Source organism: Chiloscyllium punctatum, chromosome 32 (genome assembly GCF_047496795.1).
Source record: "Chiloscyllium punctatum isolate Juve2018m chromosome 32, sChiPun1.3, whole genome shotgun sequence".
Classification (NCBI taxonomy): Eukaryota; Metazoa; Chordata; class Chondrichthyes; order Orectolobiformes; family Hemiscylliidae; genus Chiloscyllium; species Chiloscyllium punctatum.
The window spans coordinates 19,769,947-19,793,027 of record NC_092770.1 but is presented as its reverse complement, the minus strand read 5'-3'; the positions used below and the strand labels follow the sequence as shown (position 1 = coordinate 19,793,027).

The window sequence follows — 23,081 nt, the reverse complement described above, 5'->3', positions numbered from 1 at the left end:
GGCTCACAGTCAACATGCGCTGTCCCATTTCCTGCCACTGTGCACAGCTCTGAGGTGCACATATAGATTCAGAAGCCAACATGTTGCAACCTCTGAACAGTGCACACATTTGCCCAGCTGAAAGGGAACATTGTTCACTGTGTTAGGGTATAGGGTAGGAGTACCACAAGGGGCAATTTCTTCACTCAGAGGATGGCTAATTTATTGAATTCTCTACCACTGGAGGCTGTGGAGATAAGACATTGAAAATGCTTAAGAAAGAGATAGATTTCGAGAGGTTAAAGGGATGTGGGAACAGAGTGCAAGTATGTCATTTGAGTTAGAAGATCATTAACAGTCACCTTGAATGATGAAACAAGTTCAAAGGGCTGAATGGTCTACTGCTATATTTTTACTTTTGAATGTTTGAACACATTTATTGCCTCAATGTTGAGCAAGCTTTGAAATGGGGGCATCAAAAATTAAGCTGCTCCTCAAGAGATGGTGTCAGAGGAAGTGTATGCATTTCATAGATTATGGGTTGGATTTAATGGTTATATTAGTGGGGAGTGACTTTCCTGCTGGGTTTAGAGCCTTGACACACTTTTTTTAAGAAGAGCCAACCAAAATAAGAGTCACTGAGACATTTAACTTGTCTTCAGTGTGAGTCTCAAAGATTCAGGTCCCCAGAAAGTGCTGCAGAAGTGAGGCTACCTGCCTCCTCACAAAGTCCAAGTTCGGAGCTTCATCTGAAGCCACAGGGTGAGCAATGGTGGAAGAGGGCCACATGGAGGGTGACATGGGAGAATGGGGTTAACAGCAAGGCCAAGAGTTGGGCGAGGTGTGACTCTCAATAGGTACCGCACCTCTTCCAGACACCAGCTTTCTCGATCAGGCTCCGAGCAAAGTTAACATTTCAGAACTTCTGATAAAAACAAAATACTCCAGATGTTGGGGATCTGAAACAAAAGCAGAAAATGCTGGAGATATTCAGCAGGTCTCGGAGAGAAACAGAATGAACGTTTTTAGTCTTCTTCCTCGGATTGCAAAGCATTAACTCTGTTTCTCTCTCCACAGGTGTTGCCAGACCTGCAGAGTTTTTCCAGCACTTTCTGTTTTTAGTTTAGCGATGATAGGGTGTCAAACTTCCTACAACTTCCCGGGAAATTCCACAAACTGAAATTTAATCCCCGAGTGCAGCCATGACTGAAAACCAGGTGAAAAGTCATACAGCATTCAGAAAAAGAACACTTTCCTCCAGTATTTCACCACTTTTACCTTTTCGGTTATGAAGTTTGGAGAAAGTGGGGGGGGGGGGTTTGCTTGTCTGGGCACAATGGTTGAAAGTTAAAGTTCAGGTGGCAGGAACTCCTGAAATCCGAGTTGGGAACTCAATTGCAATCTGCACTTTGTCACATTGACCAAGTCACCTTATACGTATTTGAGATACTTGCAGCAGACAGAAAGGCCAAATGTTTCAATCCACAAAACCTGTATTCTTTGGCTTAATCAATTTTCAATCAATTAACCTACAGCACAGATGTACTAAGAGAGATGTACTAAGTTACACAGTGGATAGGGAGAAACTTTTCCACGTGGTGGAAGGATGAAAAACCACAGGCAAAAAGCAGGACGTAGAGGGGATTTGAAGATGAAGATTTTCACCTAGAGGATGGTGACCATCTAGAACTTACTGCCTGAAAAAGTGATAGAGGTGAGACCACTCTTCAAATTTAAGATGTATTTAGATGAGCACTTGAAACATCATAGCAAAAACGCTAAGTGCTTGAAAATGGGATTGGCATAGACGGATGCTTGATAACCAGTGCAGATATGATGGGCTGAAGGGCTTTTCTTTTGTGCTGCAAAATCTCTATGACTCTGTGAGATAAATTGGAGCCTATTTTGGAAAGCCTCTCAAATCTGCTGTGCCAGTGATCTTCATTTGCCTTCTACCTCAACTCTCCATTCTGACCCTTTCTCTACATGACTTAAGACACAAAAATATCACCCCCTGTCTTGACTACATTCAATGACGGAGCAGTCTCAGCTCTCATGAATAGAAAATTCCAAACAATTGGAGTGAAGCAATTCCTTTTTCAATGGTAGAATCTTTATTGTGGATTTTTAAATGCTGAATGTTAACATCTCGATCCAACCTCTCAGCCTGTAGTTTTTCAAACTCTATCAGAATTGCATGCTTTTCAATGAGATCAGCTCTCATTCTTCCAAACACAAGGGAATTTGACTCATTTGGTCTTCTCTCCTGATGGCTTTGCTGATTAGAATTGCAGGTGACTGGAAGCCGCAGAGGTTCTCATATCAAACAAATGTGATTTGTGTCCATAATGATTATCATCATTCCTCAAGGCCAGTTTCTGCCAGATTCTGCAGACCACTTGCACTAATAACAGAATATAAATCTGTTGGCAGTAACTGGACAAGAGCTTGGAGTCGGGAAGTGATGCCAGAAAATATTTAATACTTCAAGATAAGTGGCAACATGCGAGGTACAAAGATTTTAGGGAAAAAAATATATAAGTCTATAGGGAAAGAAGAAGGTATAGGGACCAGACAGTGAAGCTAGTGAATGATACAATGGACCAGCATCTGTATTGTGACCGGTGCACTGATCTAGAGTATCTAGAGTGAGTGAGCAAAGGGTTTTCAGGCTGCATTTAATGGAGCACCTTAATTCCTTTACCCCCATATCCAGCTGGAGCTGGGAGCATACCCCTGCTCCAGACAGCTACCCCATAGTCTTTTGTTTAATTCTGGATTAGTGGTGCTGGAAGAGCACAGCAGTTCAGGCAGCATCCAAGGAGCAGCAAAATCGACATTTCGGGCAAAAGCCCTTCATCAGGAATAAAGGCAGAGAGCCTGAAGCGTGGAGAGATAAGCTAGAGGAGGGTGGGGGTGGGGAGAGAGTAGCATAGAGTACAATGGGTGAATGGGGGAGGGGATGAAGGTGATAGGTCAGGGAGGAGAGGGTGGAGTGGATAGGTGGAAAAAGAGAGAGGCAGGTCGGACAAGTCCGGACAAGTCATGGGGACAGTGCTGAGCTGGAAGTTTGAAACTAGGGTGAGGTGGGGGAAGTGGAAATAAGGAAACTGTTGAAGTCCACATTGATGCTCTGGGGTTGAAGTGTTCCAAGGCGAAAGATGAGGTGTTCTTCCTCCAGGCGTCTGGTGGTGAGGGAGCGGCGGTGAAGGAGGCTCAGGACCTCCATGTCCTCGGCAGAGTGGGAGGGGAAGTTGAAATGTTGGGCCACGGGGCGGTGTGGTTTATTGGTGCGGGTGTCTCAGAGATGTTCCCTAAAGCACTCTGCTAGGAGGCATCCAGTCTTCCCAATGTAGAGGAGACCGCATCGGGAGCAACGGATACAATAAATGATATTAGTGGATGTGCAGGTAAAACTTTGATGGATGTGGAAGGCTCCTTTAGGGCCTTGGATAGAGGTGAGGGAGGAGGTGTGGGCGCAGGTTTTACAGTTCCTGCGGTGGCAGGGGAAGGTGCCAGGATGGGAGGGTGGGTTGTAGGGGGGCGTGGACCTGACCAGGTAGTCACAGAGGGAACGGTGTTTGAGGAAGGTGGAAAGGAGTGAGGAGGGAAATATATCCCTGGTGGTGGAGTCTTTTTGGATGTGGCAGAAATGTCGGCGGATGATTTGGTTTATGCGAAGGTTGGTAAGGTGGAAGGTGAGCACCAGGGGCGTTCTGTCCTTGTTACAGTTGGAGGGTGGGATCTGAGGGCGGAGGTGCGGGATGTGGACGAGATGCATTGGAGGGCATCTTTAACCATGTGGGAAGGGAAATTGCAGTCTTTAAAGAAGGAGGCCATCTGGTGTGTTCTGTGGTGGAATGAGTCCTTCTGGGAGCAGATACGGCGGAAGAATTGGGAATACAGGATGGCATTTTTGCAAGAGGTAGGGTGGGAAGAGGTGTAATCCAGGTAGCTGTGGGAGTCGGTGGGTTTGTAAAAAATGTCAGTGTCAAGTCGGTTGTCATTAATGGACATGGAGAGGTCCAGGAAGGGGAGGGAGGTGTCAGAGATGGTCCAGGTAAATTTAAGGTCAGGGTGGAATGTGTTGGTGAAGTTGATGAATTGCTCAACCTCCTCGTGGGAGCATGAGGTGGCACCAATGCAGTCATCAATGTAGCGGAGGAAGAGGTGGGGAGTGGTGCTGGCATAATTACAGAAGATCAACTGTTCTACGTAGCGAACAAAGAGACAGGCATAGCTGGGGCCCATACGTGTGCCCATGGCCACCCCTTTGGTCTGGAGGAAGTGGGAGGATTCGAAGGAGAAATTGTTAAGGGTGAGGACCAGTTCGGCCAAACGAATGAGAGTGTCGGTGGAAGGGTACTGTTGGGGACGTTGTTTAATTCTGTCATGAGCTGTGAGTATCACTGGTTGGGCCAACATTTATTGCCTAGTTGCTGTCGAGAAGTTGGTAGTGAGCTGCCTTGTTGAACCGCTGCTGCAGGTTGATCCACAATTCCGTTAAAAAGGGAGTCACAGGATTTTGACCCAGCATGGTGGGCTGCCTTTTTGAACCACTGCAGTGTGTTTGGTGTAAGTTGACCCATAATGCCATTAGGGAGGGAGTTACAGACTTTGGAGTGATATTTCCAACTCAGGATGGTGAGTGGCTTGGAGGGAAACTTGCAGGTGATGGTGTGCCCATATATCTGCTGCTCTTGTCTTTCAAGATGGTCATAGGTTTGGAAGATGCTCTGTAAGAATCCTTGGTTATTTTCTGCAGTACACCTTCTACATCGTACACACTGCTGCTCCTGAGCATCAGTGGTGGAGGGAGTGAATGTTTGTGGATGTGATTTGAATTGAGTGGGCTGCTTTGTTCCTGGATGGTGTCAAGTGTCTTACGTGTTCCTGGAACTACACCCATCCAGGCAAGTAGGGAACATTCCATCACACACCTGACTTGTCGATGGTGGACAGGCTTTGGGAAGACAGGATGCAAGTTACTCCCTGTAAGATTCCAAATCTCTAACTCACAGAAGAGAGCTGCCTGCTAATCATAGACCAGCAACTATGCACCACTGGCAGCGTCATCAGGTGTGCCCCATTGACAGTACTGCAATGAGAGCTTGAATGTGAGCTAAGACTGGAGACATGCAGGAGTGCATCGGGTGTGGGGGCTGAGATAAATAGACCAGAAAAGAGGGGGAGCCTATGGTTGATGGGATGGGTGTTGTTGTGGGCTGAGGTGGAAAATGCACCTTGACTAGAATCTCCGATAGGTTCAGATGATTGGTTAATAGAGGCTTCCTCTCTCCTGTCTGCCTGCCAGCTGCCACCTAAAGAAAACCATTAGCCTGGGCCCTTTGTGCGAACCTCTCCCATCAATGCTTTAAATCCCAGCAGCCATCTGAATGGCATCACTTAGATACTCAGTGGCCTCCACTGGCCAAGGGCTGCCCCTTGTCACCCAATCTTCAAGGATTGCGGTGAAATTATTCCAATACTACATCACTGCACAATGCATGCCCACTTACTGCCTCATAGGATAGTCTAAGGGTGAACCCACATGTTGGCTACTCCTACATCTTGCACTAGACTTTATCCAATCTTACAGCACCAGAGAAAGCCATTCAGCCAATTTGGCCTGTTCGGGTTCCTTAACCCGTCCCATTCAGTCACATTCATATATTTAAATGACAGGATGGCAACTTCCACGAGAACCAACAGGCAGGTCAGAAATTCTATTGATTGGAGAAGGTTACTCTGAGTTCAAGAGGACAGAAAGAGAGCAGGGAAAGAGAAATTCCTGAGTCAGTGACTCACAATGTGGGCTCTGCTTGAGAATGTCTCATGGCCACATTGTTCTGTGTTTGTCAGCAGAGGCTGAGTGGAACACAGAAGGTTGCAATAAGACAATGGTGCTTCAGATCCCTTTGCACTTCGGTGAGAAGGAACTTGTTAGAGATATTTAGGAGGCATTAAAAAACTTTCAGAGATGTCAAACAATTGGTTGTGAATTGACATTCCCCCACACCCCCAACCCCAGCACATACCAGAGCAAATATTCTTGCCCCTCGCCATGAATGGGAACTCCCAGGAAACTGAAAAGGATGACCCAGTGGTAATCTCTTTGGACTAGTAGTCCAGAGGGTCCAGGATAAAGCTCTGGGAATGTGGGTTCAAATCCTAGCTGGTGGATTTTAAATGCAGTTTTTAAAAATTCAAGCTTGTTTCTGAAATGATGAGTACAACAGCTATTATCAATCGTGATTAAAGCCTATCGGCTTGACTAATGTTCTTAAGGGAAGTAAATCTGTCTTCCTTACCAACAGGTGTGGCCAACATGTGATTCTAGACTCACAGCAGTGAGGTTGACTCTTAACTGCCCCAGAAATGACCCAGCAAGCTGCTTGGTGCAAGGGCAATTAGGGACGGGCAGCAAACGATGGTCCAGCCAATGAGCTTCAGTCTCCTTATCTCAGGAAAGATATCGTTGCAGGGATTTCTTCCAGGGATGGCAGGGCTAACCTGTGAAGTGAGATTGGGAAAACTGGACCTGTACTCTAGAGTTTTGAAGGATGAGAGAAAATCTAAGCGAAACTTACAGAATACTGAAAGTGATCGATAGAGTAGATGCAAGTAAGATGTTTCCCCTGGTTGAGGCATCTAGAACCAAGAGCTTGATGGGCTGAATGGCCTTCTAGTTTGGCCAGCAATGCCCAAGTCCCTTCAACAAATGGAGAGGATCAGGCTTCCTTCAGTGAAGGATGTGGTCAACCAATTTTTTTTTTTAACAACAAATTTCAGCTTAATGGGTCAGTGTTATTGGTGTCAGTATTTTATAAAGCTCACTTTAAATTTCCACACAACTGTGGGGGGGATTTGAACATACTGAATCGGGTCTGTACATTTCTAGCTGTAACATAACCACCACATGATCGGGCAAAATGTAATGAAATAAAGAAGGACTGCAGTACGAACATTGCTTAGTAAGGCCAGTTTGACTAATCAGCTAAGATACACAAGCACTTCTCTATCCTGTTTAGGTTGGCACAAATTGGAGTTCTAATTAATGACAAAATTAGCTTTAAAAAAACTGAACTGTTTTCATTTTGATCCCTTTGTCCTCAAAGCATTCCAGTCTGTCCCTGCCCATTGATGAAGGAAGGCCTCAGGCATAATAAGGATAATAAAGCACAGCCTTAGGAGGGATTGACCACCCACATTGGCCATGCTTGGATTTGTCAGCTCCATTATGGTCAGGCCCTTCAAGCTGTTCCTCCAGCCTAGCCCTCTCCCCCCCCCATCCCAGCATCAGATGGCCTTGCAGGAGGAGCACAGGGACCGAAAAGCACCCAGATTAGCAGCCCTCTCATACCATGGGAGGGTCACTGCACTGAGGCAAGTCCTTGATCTGGATCAAGATCTCAACACTACTGCTGGCCAGGGCACATCATGAAGCAATTCTGTGCATGAGTGACCACCTCCGGAGTCAAGGTTGTGAGAGGTAGCTTACATTAAGGTTTCTTAGATTCTTGAAGTCATTTTCTTTTATCTCTGTGATCTTGTTGTTTTGCAGGTCCAGCAGTGTAGTATCTTTGGGAATGTCCTTGGGCACTGTGGTTAGACCTGTTTTAGAAGAAGAGTTGAAAGAAGTCACTTTTGGATGTCTGCACTTCATTTTTAAAACTTACATCAGCTTAAGTGGTAGTTCTCTCGCCTCAAAGAGACAATTGCCAATTCCAGCCTTTATTCTAGGCTGACACAAAATGAAGGAGAAAGTGAGGACTGCAGATGCTGGAGATCAGAGCTGAAAACGTGTTGCTGGAAAAACGCAGCAGGTCAGGCATCTGAAGAAGGGCTCATGCCCAAAACGTCGATTCTCCTGCTCCTTGGATGCTGCCTGACCTGCTGCGCTTTTACAGCAATACATTTTCAGAGCTGACACAAAATGAAGTATTGTTTTGAATTGCAGATACCTGGTAATCACAGAATTGCTAAGGGGCAAAAGAAGGCTATTCGGCCCATAATGTCTACATACTGGCGCCCTACCAATTTCCCATAATCCTGCATGTTATTTCTGTTTATTTAATCATCGAATGTCCTCCTGAATGCATCAACTGAGTTCAGGAATGCAGGAACTGAGGCAGACAATTTATTCAGAGCAAGTACTCACAGATCATGATCAAATGGTGGAGCAAATGGCCTAATTCTGCTCCTATATCTTACGGTCTGAACTACAATGTGATTTAGACCAGATGATTCAGCCTTTTCTTTCATGTTGTTGGGATAAGGGAATAGTGTTGGCTGGGAAACTATGGAGGAAAGCCCTCTGCTCTTTGTTGAAGCATTAGCATGGAATCACTTGCATCCACCAATGCAAGATATGTACAGTCATAGAGTCATAAAGATGTACAGCACGGAAGCAGACCCTTTGGTCCAACCCATCCGTGTCAACCAGATATCCCAACCCAAACTAGTCCCACCTGCCAGCACCTGGCCCATATCCCTGCAAACCTTTCCTATTCATGTACCCATCCAAATGCCTTTTAAATGTTGCAATTGTACTAGCCTCCATCACTTCCTCTGGCAGCTCATTCTATACATGTACCACTCTCTGTGTGAAAAAGTTGCCCTTTAGGTCTCTTTTATATCTTTCCCCTCTCACTCTAAACCTATGCCCTTGAGTTCTGGACTCCCCCACCCAAGGGAAAAGACTTTGTCTATTTATCCTATCCATAACGCTCATGATTTTGTAAACCTCTATAAGGTCACCCCTCAGCCTCTGACGCTCCAGGGAAAACAGTCCCAGCCTATTCAGCTTCTCCTTATAGTTCAAATCCTCCAACCCTGGCAACATCCTTGTCAATCTTTTCTGAACCCTTTCAAGTTTCACAACATCTTTCTGACAGAAAGGAGACCAGAATTGCATGCAATATTCCAACAGTGGCCTAACCAGTGTCCTGGGCAGCCGCAAAATGACCTCCCAACTCCTGTACTCATTATTCTGACAAATAAAGGAAAGCATATCAAACACCTCCTTCACAATCCTATCCTGCTGCCGCTCCACTTTCAAGGTCTCTTTGTTCAGCAACACTCCCTAGGACCTTACCATTAAGTGTATAAGTCCTGCTAAGATTTGCTTTCCCAAAATTGCAACACTTTACATTTATATGAATTTAACTCCATCTTCTACTTCTCAGCCCATTGGCCCATCTGATCCAGATCCTATTGTAATCTGAGGTCACCTTCTTCGCTGTCCACTACACCTCCAATTTTTGTGTCATCTGCAAACTTACTAACTATACCTCTATGACAAAAAGTAGAGGACCCAACACCGATCCTTGTGGCACTCCACTGGTCACAGGCCTCCAAACTGAAAACCAACCCTCCACCACCACCCTCTGTCTTCTACCTTTGAGCCAGTTCTGTGTCCAAATGGCAAGTTCTCCCTGTATTCCATGAGATCTAACCTTGTTCACCAGTCTTCCAAGGGGAAACCTTGTCGAATACCTTACTGAAGTCCATATAAATCACATCCACCACTCTGCCCTCATCAATCCTCTTTGTTACTTCTTCAAAAAACTTGATCAAGTTTGTGAGATGTGATTTCCCAAACATCTTTCTCATAAGTCCCAAATGTGCATTAGCAACATAAAGGGATCAACAATGTAAAGAAGCAGCAGAGGGTTTAAACAGGATTGCTGCTGACCGATTATTTTACTGTAAAAGTTGCTCTTACACCAAAACAATGCCATTCAGTTACAGGAAATTCAGAGCCTTGTGTGAAGGAAGGATATTGGTATTTATTCAACAATGTGAACGGGGAGACTAGTCAATGGAATAAATTACAGCCTCAGGCATTCTAATTCTGCAGCTTCAATTTTCTCCACATCTGATTTCACGATACACATCACTGGAATTCCTTGATTTATTTTAGCTACAGGCACAGCTAACAGTCCCTTGTAACTTGCTGGTGCACAGAGCTGGATGTGAATATTTGTTTGAGTCCTGCCGTGTGGCTGCTCTCACTCTAACACTTTTGCTGAATATATATTCATTAAACAATTGTTCATCTGAAGAACCAAATTAGCGTCTCTTCCCAGCCCCCACCTTTCCTTTTCTCTTTGGAACTTAAAACAGGCAAAGCTCATATCCCAATGCAAATTGTTCCTCTTATGGCAACATGTAATTCACTTAATGTGGTACAGATGCTCTGATAACATAGCCCCAGGATTGAAGGTCGAGTAGATTACTGACAGACACATTTAGTTTAATTGAAGGCACAAAACATTGAATGCACAAAATAAACCTTCCTGCACAGAAATAGGCCTTTGGAACAACTTGGCTGTGGCCAAACAAGCCATTAGGTTCGCAGGCAATTCAGGATGGCAGTAAATGTTAGACTTACCAGTGATGACCACATCATAAGAATGAATTAGATAATAGTGTCAGTGCTTGTACCTCACATAAAACTCCTCCCACGTATTTGGCATGTCTTCCTATCTCTTTCATTTTTATGTAATTAATTAACTTTCCTTCAAACGCACACATTTAACACCTTAACTACTCCCCGTAGTAGCTAACCACTCTTTGAACAGCAAAGTTTCACCTGAATTCCTCACTGCATTTACATAGTACACTATAGAAGCAAGTCATTTGGCCAGCTTCCTCTTAAATGCACCTGTATTGTTCACTTCATCAATCCCTCTGTAGCGAGTTCCACATTCTCACCACTCTTTGGGTAGAGAAACTTCTTCTGACTTCCCAGTTGGATTTATTGTTGACTTAGCTTGTATGATGGCCTCTGGCTATGGTCTTCCCCACATGAGGACGTACTTGCTCAGATTTACAAGCAATGGAAATCACTGTCTTCCCCGAATCTTGGCAAACATCTTCAGAGATGAAGAGTCCACAGTTTCATGCAAAACTCCATCATAGTATTATAGATTCAGGGGAAAGACAAGCAACATCCTCCTTTCTCTGGCACTGTCCAATCTGAATGCCAGTGAATGGGTGAGTGGAGGAACAAGTGAATGGTTTCAGTGGGTAAGATAAGTGAATAGGATGGGCAGGTTAAGGTGGCAGATGGGTGGGTTGGCAATTGGGTCAGGAACTAGTCAGGTCTAGTTGTGAAAGGGAAAGGTGAGGCAGTAGTGCTAACCACTGAGCCACCGTACCACCCCACTCAACAATCCCCTTCAACATTTTAAAAATTTCAATCTTCCTTTCCAGAGAATATAACTTCAGATTTTTTTCGATTTAATTATCTCAAATGATCTACAATTGGCAAGAATAGGGGAAGGTGGTGGTAATGATATCATCTCTGGCTAGCAATCCAGAACTCCAAGCTAATGTTCTAGCAACATGGATTCAAATTCTACCTTGGTAGGTGGCGGCAATTAAATTCAATAAAGTCCATATTACAGAGGAGGAGGTGCTGAATGTCTCGAATCACATAAAAGTGGATAAATCCCCAGGACCTGATCAGGTGTACCCGAGAAATCTGTGGGAAGGTAGGGAAGTGATTGCTGGGCCTTTTGTTGAGATATTTGTATCATCGATAGTCACAGGTGAGGTGCCGGAAGACTGGAGGTTGGCTAACATGGTACCATTAGTTAAGAAAGGTGGTAAGGACAAGCCAGGGAACTATAGACCAGTGAGCCTGATGTCGGTGGTGGGCAAGTTATTGGAGGGAATCCTGAGGAACAGGATGTACATGTATTTGAAAAGCCAAGGACTGATTAGGGATAATCAACGTGGCTTTGTGCGTGGGAAATCATGTCTCACAAACTTGATTGAGTTTTTTGAAGGAGTAGCAAAGAGGATTGATGAGGGCAGAGCAGTAGACGTGATCTATCTGGACTTCAGTAAGTTACTAGACAAGGTTCCCCATAGGAGACTGATTAGCAAGGTTAGATCTCATGGAATACAGGGACAACTAGCCATTTGGATACAGAACTGACTGAAAGGTAGAAGACAGAGGGTGATGGTGGAGGGTTGCTTTTCAGTTTGGAGGCCTGTGACCAGTGGAGTACCACAAGGATCGGTGCTGGGTCCACTACTTTTCATCATTTATATAAATGATTTGGATGTGAGCATAAGAGGTATAGTTAGTAATTTTGTAGATGACACCAAAATTGGAGGTGTAGTGGACAGCAAAGAAGGTGACTTCAGATTACAACAGGATCATGATCAGATGGACCAATGGGCTGAGAAGTGGCAGATAGAGTTTAATTCAGATAAATGAGAGGTGCCGCATTTTGGGAAAGCAAATCTTAGCAGGACTTATACACTTAATGGTAAGGCCCTAGGGAGTGTTGTTGAGCAAAGAGACCTTGGAGTGCAGGTTCATATCTCCTTGAACGTGGAGTCACAGATACATAGGATAGTGAAGAAGGCGTATGGTATTGGTCAGAATATTGAATACAGGAGTTGGGAAGTCATGTTGCAGGACTTTGATTAGGTCACTGTTGGAATATTGCGTGCAATTCTGGTCTCCTTCCTATAGGACGGATGTTGTGAAACTTGAAAGGGTTTAGAAAAGATTTACAAGGATGTTGCCAGGGTTGGAGGATTTGAGCTAGAGGTTTACAAAATTATGATGGGCATGGATAGGATAAATAGACAAAATATTTTCCCTGGGGTCGGGGAGTCCAGAATTAGAGGGCATAGGTTTCGGGTGAGAGGAAAAAGATATAAAAGAGACCTAAGGGGCAACCTTTTCACTCAGAGGGTGGTACGTATATGGAATGAGCTGTCAGTGGAAGTAGTGGAGGCTACATTTAAAAGGCATCTGGATGGGTATATGAATCGGAATGATTTTGAGGGATATGGGCTGGGTGCTGGCAGGTGGGACTGGCATCTGGTCAGCATGGACAAGTTGGACTGAAGAGTCCGTTTCTGTGCTGTACATCTCTCTGACTTTATGACTTCAAGTCTGGAATTAAAAGCTAGCCAAACAATAACCAATGTTAAATTTTGTAAAAATCCATCTAATGCCCTGTTGAGAAGGAAATCTGCTTCACTTACCAGGTCTAGCCTACATGTGACATGTAACTCTTAACTGTCTTCTGAAATTACCAGAGTAAGCTATCCAATGTCAAGAGAAATTTGTGGTGGGTGAAAACGTGCTGGACTTGCCAGTAATGGGCAGATCCCATGAAATAGTACAACAGAATTGGGTGGATATCTGCTGACATATTCTCACGTTATGATTGAGCAAACCATTCAGTTCTGACATAATAGAGATTCCTGTTTGTTAATTATTTACTGGTGATTGATTTTGAATAAGCTCTATTTCAATAAATGACCAAAAATATTTAATCAAAAAGGAGCTGTACAGTCACAACTTTGGTCTCTGCACATCCTTCATTCCATTTTCAATCCAGAGACAGCAGTTTGTCGGTTAAGAAAAAACTTAAGGAGAAAAGGCCAGCACACATCGAGGACATTATTGGTTGACACAAACTGAAGCTACCTCACATTTCCTCATCAGTACAGGGGTCATATTCTGACCCACGCCACTCTCAATCAAATCAAAGAGAAGGTTTTGAATTTCGGAATGTTTGAGAAAGTAAATGTTGCACAATTATTTCCACTGGTTAGCCAGCTGGGGATAGGAACAGTGATTGCTGATCCTCACACCTTCAATTCTGACCCTCTATTGACCCTCTATTTCCTTCAGTCTAAACTGGCTCTGTGCTTTCAGCTGTCAGAACCCTATACTCTGGATTTTCCTCCACACAGCTCTCTGACCTCCTATCTCTCTTTCCTCCTTTTGAGATGCTCATTAAAACTTACCTCTTTGAAAAAGCCTCTTGCCATCCAGAATCATGGAACTTTGCAGTGCAGGAGGACACCATTTGACAATCATGCCCCTGTACTGACTCCTGAAAGAGTTACCTAGCTAGGCCCATTCTCCGGCTCCATCTCCAATAGGCCTCTAAATTCATCATTTTTAATTATATATCCTGCTCTCTTTTGAAACCTCCTTTGGAATCCACATCCATCACTCTCCCCAGCAGCACATTCCAAATCCTAAACAGTCTCTCAGTAAAGAAGTTTCTCCTTCTAACTCCCAGCTCTCTTGCTGACAATCTTGAAATTGTGATCTCTAGTTATCAACATACCAGCAAGTGGAAACAGAATATCCTATTTTACTCTTTCAAATTTTTTCATAGTTTTAAACACCTCAGTAAGGCCACCTCTTTACTTTTCTCTATTTCTAACTCCCATTTCTCTAGTCTTTCCTTATATCTAAAATCCCTCACTCCTGGTATCATTCTTGTAAATCTTCCTTGATGTCATTCTAGAACTTTAACATCCTTCCTTAAATAAGGTGCCCTGAATTAAACACAGTACTCCAAATGATTTGTAGAGGTGAAGCATCACTTCCTTATTTTTATACTGTTTGCCTCTATTTATAAACCCAAGGATCCTACAGGACTTCTTAACAATTGCTTCAATTTACTTGGCCACTTTCAGAGAATTATGCACATGAATCCTGCGGTCTTTCTGCTCCTGCATTTCCATCAAAGGGCCTATATTGACTCTGTGTGTTTCTTTTTCCAAAATGCATTATCTTACATTCTTCTGCATTGAAATTAATCTTTTGGGTATCTGTTCCTTCGGCCAACTTGACAATGTCCCTCTGAAGTTGCTAAGTATCATCCTCACAATTCACTATTCTCTATAGCTTAATATCATTTGCAAATTTAGAGATTTTGCAGTCAACACCCATCTCCAAATTGATCATATAAATCAGAAAAGGCAAAACCCCCAATACTGATCTCTGGGAAATGCTGCTTTCAACTCATCTCCAATCTGAGAAAGCTCTAGCTAGGCCTACCCTCATTTTCCTACATTTTTACCCAATTTATAATCCATGCTGCCAAGTACCCATCAGTCCCAAACATTTCTAATTTGTTAACCAACCTGCCATATGGCACTATATCAAATGCTTTCTGAAAGCTCAAATATACAGCACTATCCTCATCCACTGCCTGTGTCACCTCATCAAATTTATTAGGTATGGTCTGACTTTGACAAAGCCACATTGATTGTCTAGTATTATTTTTCCCTAAGTGTATGTTTGTTTTATCCCATATTGTGGCCTCCATCAGTTTTCCCACTATTAATATCAAGCTAGCTGACCTGGAGTTTGCTGAATTATCTTTTGCCCCTGTCTCAAACAACAGTATCACATTTGCAATCCTCCAGGCCCCCAGGACAAATCCTGTGTTCAGAGAGGCCTGGAAAACTTCTGTCAACTGCTCTGCAATTTGCCCCTTTACATCTCTCACCAATCGAGGGTGCATCCCATCTGGGCCTGGCGACTTCTCTACTTGGAGAAAGTGAGGACTGCAGATGCTGGAGATCAGAGCTGAAAATGCGTTGCTGGAAAAGCGCAGCAGGTCAGGCAGCATCCAAGGAGCAGGAGAATCGATATTTCGGGCATTCTCCTGCTCCTTGGATGCTGCCTGACCTGCTGCGCTTTTTCAGCAACACATTTTCAGCAACTTCTCTACTTGGACTGCTACCTGTTTTTTTAGCACCTCTTCTTTATCTATCACTATACTGCCCAGTTGCTCAATACCCACGTTTTCAACAGGGCCTGTCACAGTAAGTTGACATGATATTTAGTGTCAAGTGTTGCTTGATCTTATGAGCGTTCCTGGGTTATTTCACATAAGGCACTATGTAAATACCAGGAGCAAGGACAGTTGCTGTTTAGAATGGAGAAAGAGAAAACTGTAATTTTTTTTCCATACAATGGCTACTGCACACTATTCAAATTTGTTAATGATTTTAAAATAACGCAGAAAGAAATCTTCATTAAGTTAAGTGATACCTATGAGAAACACCTCAAATTGAGCTCAGCCCACTATGCACGAACCTCGACTCTGAAGACAGACACATAGCAGCCCAATAAAAACATTTTTCTTTATTCTTTTGAGCGATGTGGGCATCACTGGCAAGCCCTTCATTTTTTACTCATCCTAAATTGCCCTTGAAATAGAATGGCTTATTCAGGCCATTTCGGAAGGCAGTTACGAGTCAACCACATTGCTGTGGGTGTCACATGTAGGCCAGACCAGGTAAGGATTGCAGATTTCTCCCCAAAAGGACATTGAAGTTAGAAACCTTCCACTGTGGAACCAGGCCATTCAGCACATACTAACCCTCCAAAGACCATCCCTCCCCAGATCCACTCTCTACCCTATCCCACATGGCATTCCCCATGGCTAATCCACCTAACCTTCACATTCTGGACACTATGGGCAATTTAGCATGGCCAATCCACATAACCTGCACATTTTTGGACTGTGGGAAGAAACCAGAACACCCAGAAGGAACCTGTGCAGACACTTGGAGAATATGCCATCTCCACAAGTGGCCTGAAGCTGGAATTGAATCCAGGTCCCTGCTGCTATAAGGCAGCAGTGCTAACCACTGAGCCACTGTGTCACCCATCAGGGAACCAGCTGGGGTTTTTACAACGACTGGTAACAGTCATCATGATCACTGTTAGTGAGACGAGCTTTACTTTCCAGATTTATTCATTGGATTCAAATGCCCCTAGCTGCTACTGTGGGATTTGAACTGCAGTCTGAAGAGTATTTATCTGGGCCTCTGAATTACTAGTCCAGTAGCATGCTACCATCTTCCACTAATCCTCAGCCCGTATGACATCTTTAGCAAAGGTGATAACTATTTAAAAAGGAGTTTTCAGGAGAAAGAGCAGAGAAAGGGGATTCAATTTAATACTTCCAGCCTGGATGTGAGTTGAAAACAACAATGGATCCCAACCCAACTGGTGAAGTATGAAACTGCTGAACTCCCTTCCTTGATGGCTGCTGTATTTACAGAATGCAGCATTCCATACCTATACCTCCTCTGAGCAGCAGCCCCTCTGTATACAATTTTGAAAACCCATTGGATGCAATAAAAAATTTGACGAAACAAATCAGTGAATACCCCTGAATGCAGCAATGCTACAAATATCAAATCTTTAAAAAGAAACTTATACTTTAAATCAAAATGTTGTTTTGGAAGGGAGATGATGCATTCCAGCATTGTATTTAAATGTATCTAAATTTCACCAACTGCCATAATGGGATGTGAAACCAGTGCTTTTTTTGGGTTTTTTTGCTTAGACTTCTGGATTACTAGTCTTGCAACATTATCACTATTTTTGGATTACTAGTCTAGTGCCAGCACCATTAATTCTGGATTACTGGTATAGTTACAAGTCTAGCGACATTACACCTCTTCTGGGTTACTAATCTAGCAACATGACCACTGCATTGCATCTCCTAGTTGCTGCATTTTAGTAAAACAACTGCTCGTTATTTTGGAACTGTTTTGTCAAACTGTCCTACAGGCAGATAATGGGAATCTGTGTGACTCCTCTGCGTATCTGATGGTTCAAAATAACACAAGTTAAAGCCTATCAAGAAAGATTGCTTTGCAAACAAAATGCATAATCATTCTTTTTTTTTAAAAAAGGTAACAGGTACAAGTTGCTTTTTGTTTATACCATGGCTTTGGGTAGACAGAGTATTAAAAGTGACTAAGAATCCTGTGATTTGTACATGAATATTTAAAGCTGTATTGTTGATTTGATCACTCTTGCAATTCCTCTCTGGATGGAAATACATGTGCTCACAGGCTCCAGAATTGCTTGAGTACTGTCCTATATCAGGAGTTAGCATTGAGAGATACACATCGAAACAGACATATCCAAATGTGTGGGGGAAGGGAATGTAAGACTTACATTAACCAAACCCAGCAAAAGATCTGGATTTAAGTTAAGTGGATCAGACGCTCAGTTCATTTAGACTGGAGCCTGGAGCCACAGTCTGGCTTTCAGCAATTAAAACTGTCGGTTTCAGTGGAGATGGATCTGGCAGTTTAAAAGCTGCCCTGTAGGCAGCTTCCACATGGGGTCAGGGGAATATCTGTCTGATGTGCCTGTACGATATCCAACTAACCATAACATTCGGGCTAAAGGCTAGTTAGAAAGGGAACGGAGAGTCAGAGTTTAAAACTGAAAGCTTGTCTTTAAATCGAGTTGAGATGCCACCACTCCATCCCATCTCTGAGGCTGATATTACTAAATCAGTCATAATTTTGAAGTGAATGGGCAACCTGGTTCATACAGTCATGAAGTGCCCACCAAATAATAACGGACCTCAAAGCTCAGCCAGGTCTACTTGAAGAGGACAAGGCAATGCTGCCCATAGCTTTAGGTCGAATTCAGCAATGGGCTCTAATATTAAGTGTGCATAATCACAAGCTGGAAAACCATCCGGGAGGCCAAATAGCAAATGTGGATGAATTGAACTGCCTCCCGCTGACAGATACACCACTGGTAGTACCACCACAGGAAGAATCCATGATTGTTTTAAATTTCCTGGACACACTTCCAGTCACAGCTGACAATATTAGACTTTGGACAGAGAAAGATCCAGTCCATTATGTCTTTGCCAGCTCTTTGTAAGAACAGTTAGATCCAATGCTCCCTGCTTTATTTGTCAAATTAACTACTGCTTGTCTCTGCTTTATAGCAGAGGTTTATCGGAGTGATACCTGGAATGTGTGGATTGTCTCATTGGAAATGGTTGGACAGACTGGGCTTGTTTCCACTGGAGTTTAGAAATATGAGAAGTAATTTGATTGAAGCGTATAAGATCCTGATTAGTTTTGACAAAATGGACACAGAAAGGATGCTTTTTGTTGAAGGTCAGTTGAGCGTCAGAGTACCTGGTTCTAAAATTAGGAGTCACCCTTTCAGAACTGAAATGAGGGGAATATTTTTGTTAAATGGTTGTGCGACTGGAATTCACTGCCTCAGAAGGCAGTAAAGACGGAGCCACTGAATATTTTTAAGGCAGAGATGGATAGATTTTTACTTAGTGACCGATTGAAGGTGCTCCTAGCTAGACGGAAATCTAGAATTGGAAACACAACAGATCAGCCATGATCTTATGATCAAACCTGCAGCAGGTTTGAACGGTTGAATTGCCTATCTTTGCTCCTATTTTGTATGTTTGCAATATAGGTTACACTTCAAGAGTACTTAAAAGAATATTTTAAAGTTTTTAAGATTTGCCAAGATCAGGAAAGGTACTAAATAAACATTTCATCCCCAAAGCCTTACAAATATTTCCTTTTCAAGTATTCATTCAACCTCGTGATTGAAACCCTTCAAATCTAGAAGTTATTAGTGAATCTGTTTCTACTGCTCGTTCAGGCAATGCACTGCAAATCACATCAATGTGCTGCATAAAATAATTCTCATCATCCTCCTGTAGTGATTGTAATGAGGTCAGCCAGATGGATCTCAAAGAATATGAGTTTTCTGATTGGCAATGTTAATCTGGTCCAATCAGGGAGTCCAGGCTGATAGATAAGAACTGGAGTGTCAGAGGTTCTGTTCACTCTGAGAGCTGGCTCTGAGGGAGCTGGATCACTGTCAAGGACTCGCCATGTTTAAATGAAGGGTGTCTTGGTGACAGGATACCGACCTCTGTGGAGTTCTTTCAGTGGTGATGAGAATGGGATTAATGATGTAACCATGCAAAAGGGCCTACTATCTGAAGCCCAACTGGACTTCAAACAGGCGTTACAACTGGCTTTATCATTTGAAAATGCGGCATATGGAGCATATGAGTTGCAGGGTATTCCAATGGAAATCCACACACTCGCCAGCCAAACTGAGCTCAGGGGTTATCACTTGAGTAAAGACAATTGCAGAGCCTCACTCAGGACACATCCTGAACAGAGGGACTCTAGGTCAGCCTACAGCAAAACCTCAAAAGAATGCTAAGCCTGGGCCAAACGGTTAAAATTTTCTTTTGGATCCGGTCTGGCATGCCATTGTAGCTGCTGCCAGTATGCCGACTCAAGACAGCAAAGGAGTCCCACTATGATTCCAAGTGAGATCTGGTGTTAACATGTGATGCTCCCCCATTCAGCCACGGAGTAATATTAGATCATAGGTGGCCCAATGGAGAGTTACGCCCAATAGCATATGCACCCAGAACTTTAGCTAATACAGAATGTAATATGTACGCAGATAAATATACCCAGATAGAGAAGGAAGCTTTTGCACTCATATTTGGAGTCAGAAAGTTCCACTAATTCTTTTACGGACATAAATTTGTAATGATAAAGAAACACAAACCCCTGCTAGGTCTACTTAAAGAGGACAAGGAAGTGCCTCCCTTCTGAGGAAGGGCCACTGGACCTGAAATGTTAACTCTGATTTCTCTTCACAGATGCTGCCAGACTTACTGAGCTTTTCCAGCAACTTCTGTTTTCATTTCTGATTTACGGCAACTGCAGTTCTTCCGGTTTTTATTTACCAGCAGAGAATTTGAGTATTTCCTACACCCTGGGCGGCACGGTGGCGCAGTGGTTAGTACTGCTGCCTCACAGCGCCTGAGACCCGGGTTCAATTCCCGCCTCAGGCGACTGACTGTGTGGAGTTTGCACGTTCTCCCCGTGTCTGTGTGGGTTTCCTCCGGGTGCTCCGGTTTCCTCCCACAGTCCAAAGATGTGCAGGCCAGGTGAATTGGCCATGCTAAATTGCCCATAGTGTTAGGTAAGGGGTAAATGTAGATGTAGGGGTATGGGTGGGTTACGCTTCGGCGGGGCGGTGTGGACTTGTTGGGCCGAAGGGCCTGTTTCCACACTGTAAGTAATCTAATCTAATCTAAAAGAAGTAGGAATTTCCTACACAGAGTCATAGAACCTGTAAGGAACCTGTTGTCCTTACTTGGTCTGTCTTATATGTGACAACAGACCCACAAAGATTCCTGATGAAGGGCTTTTACCCAAAACGTCGATTTTCCTGCTGCTAGGATGTTGCCTGACCTGCTGTGCTTTTTGGCAGAGCGGTAGATGTGATCTATATGGACTTCAGTAAGGCATTCGACAAGGTTCCCCATGGGAGACTGATTAGCAAGGTTAGATCTCACGGAATACAGGGAGAACTAGCCATTTGGATACAGAACTGGCTCAAAGGTAGAAGACAGAGGGTGGTGGTGGAGGGTTGTTTTTCCGACTGGAGGCCTGTGACCAGTGGAGTGCCACAAGGATCGGTGCTGGATCCTCTACCTTTTTGTCATTTACATAAATGATTTGGATGTGAGCATAAAAGGTACATTTAGTAAGTTTGCAGATGACACCAAAATTGGAGGTGTCGTGGACAGCGAAGAAGGTTACTTCAGATTACAACAGGATCTTGACCAGATGGGCCAATGGGCTGAGAAGTGGCAGATGGAGTTTAATTCAGATAAATGCGAGGTGTGGCACTTGGGGAAAGCAAATCTTAGCAGGACTTATATAATTAATCGTAAGGTCCTACAGAGTCTAACTGAACAAAGAGACCTTGGACTGCAGGTTTATAGCTCCTTGAAATTGGAGTCGCAGGTAGATAGGATAGTGAAGAAGGCGTTTGGTATGCTTTCCTTTATTGGTCAGAGTATTGAGTACAGGAGTTGGGAGGTCATGTTGCGGCTGTACAGGACATTGGTTAGACCACTTTTGGAATATTGTGCAATTCTGGTATCCTTCCTGTCAGAAAGATGTTGTGAAACTTGAAAGGGTTCAGAAAGGATTTACCAAGATGTTTCCAGGGTTGGAGGATTTGAGCTATAGGGAGAGACTGAACAGGCTAAGGCTGTTTTCCCTGGAGCGTCAGAGACTGAGGGGTGACCTTATAGAGGTTTACAAAATTATGAGGGGCATGGATAGGATAAATAGACAAAGTCTTTTCCCTGGGGTGGGGGAGTCCAGAACTAGAGGGCATAGGTTTAGGGTGAGAAGGGAAAGATATAAAAGAGACCTGAGGGGCAACATTTTCACACAGAGGGTGGTACATGTATGGAATTAGCTGCCAGAGGAAGTGGAAGGCTAGTACAATTGCAACATTTAAGAGGCGTTTGGATAGGTATATGAATAGGAAGGGTTTGGAGGGATACGGGCCGGGTGCTGGCAGGTGGGGACTAGATTGGGTTGGGATATCTGGTCGGCATGGAGGGGTTGGGACCGAAGGGTCTGTTTCCATGCTGTACATCTCTATGACTCTATGACTCTACTCTAATCTTGACTCTAATCTCCAGAATCTGCAGTAACCACTTTCGCCACAATCGTGTGGTTGACTCTTAACTGTCCTCTGGGCCATTCGAGATAGGCAAGAAATGCTGGCTACCCTTGGTCCACACCCAACACCTGCCCATACTCCATGGCACCTTCCCATGCAATCACAGAAGGTGTAACATCTGCCCATTTACTTCCTTACTCCTCACTATCCAAGGCCTCAGACACACCTTTTAGGTAAAGCAGCAATTTTCCGGCACTTCACTCAATCCAGTTCACTATATTCGCTGCCCACGATGTAGCCTGATGTACAATGGGGAGACAAAACACAGACTTGGCGATCACTTTTTGGAACACCTACATTTTGTCCTATTGCTTGCCAGTTTAACACATTTCTGTCTTGGCTTGCTGCAGTGATCCAGCAATGTTCAGTGCTAGTTGGAATAACAGCAGCTCATTTTTCATTTGGCAATCCTGCTCCCTTTGGAATTCAGTATTGAGTTTAATAATTTTAGGGCCTGAGTACTTTCTCCCATGTCCTTTTCAAAATCCCAACACTTCAGTCCTTGACAAACTATGCATTGCCAGCTACTAATTGTCCCCATTACCAGCTATTCAATCCCCAGGCTAACTTTTATCCATTCCATGGTCTATCCAACTGTTGTTCTCTCTCTCTCTGGGCTTCATCTCCACCTATTGTTCACTACACCCCCCTCCCCACACCCCATCTTCAGCATTCATACCAAACATCTCCTCGTGACATTCAGTTCTGAAGAAGGGTCACTGGACCCAAAATGCTAACTCTGCTTTCTTTTCACGGATGCTGCCGGATGTGTTGAGTTTTCCCAGCAATTTCTGTTTATGTTTCTCATTTCTAGCATCCACTGTTCTTTGCTTTTTTGTTTTTAGATTATTGTATCAGAAACACTCTTTGTAAAGGAATTATTTCTGCCCTCCATCTCTCATACAGTCATTGAGTCATAGAGTTAAACAGCACAGAAATAGAC

The 23,081-nt window shown here is 43.7% G+C and overlaps 1 protein-coding gene across 1 annotated transcript in view; it reads right to left on the bottom strand.

Annotated features, from left to right (window-relative positions):
• dcn (decorin) overlaps positions 1-23,081 on the bottom strand; it is a 72,505-nt gene that overhangs the window by 22,837 nt on the left and 26,587 nt on the right. Inside the window, exon 3 of the mRNA XM_072551828.1 lies at positions 7,481-7,593. Coding sequence (XP_072407929.1) covers positions 7,481-7,593 — 113 coding nt within the window. The remainder of the gene's footprint in view (positions 1-7,480; positions 7,594-23,081) is intronic.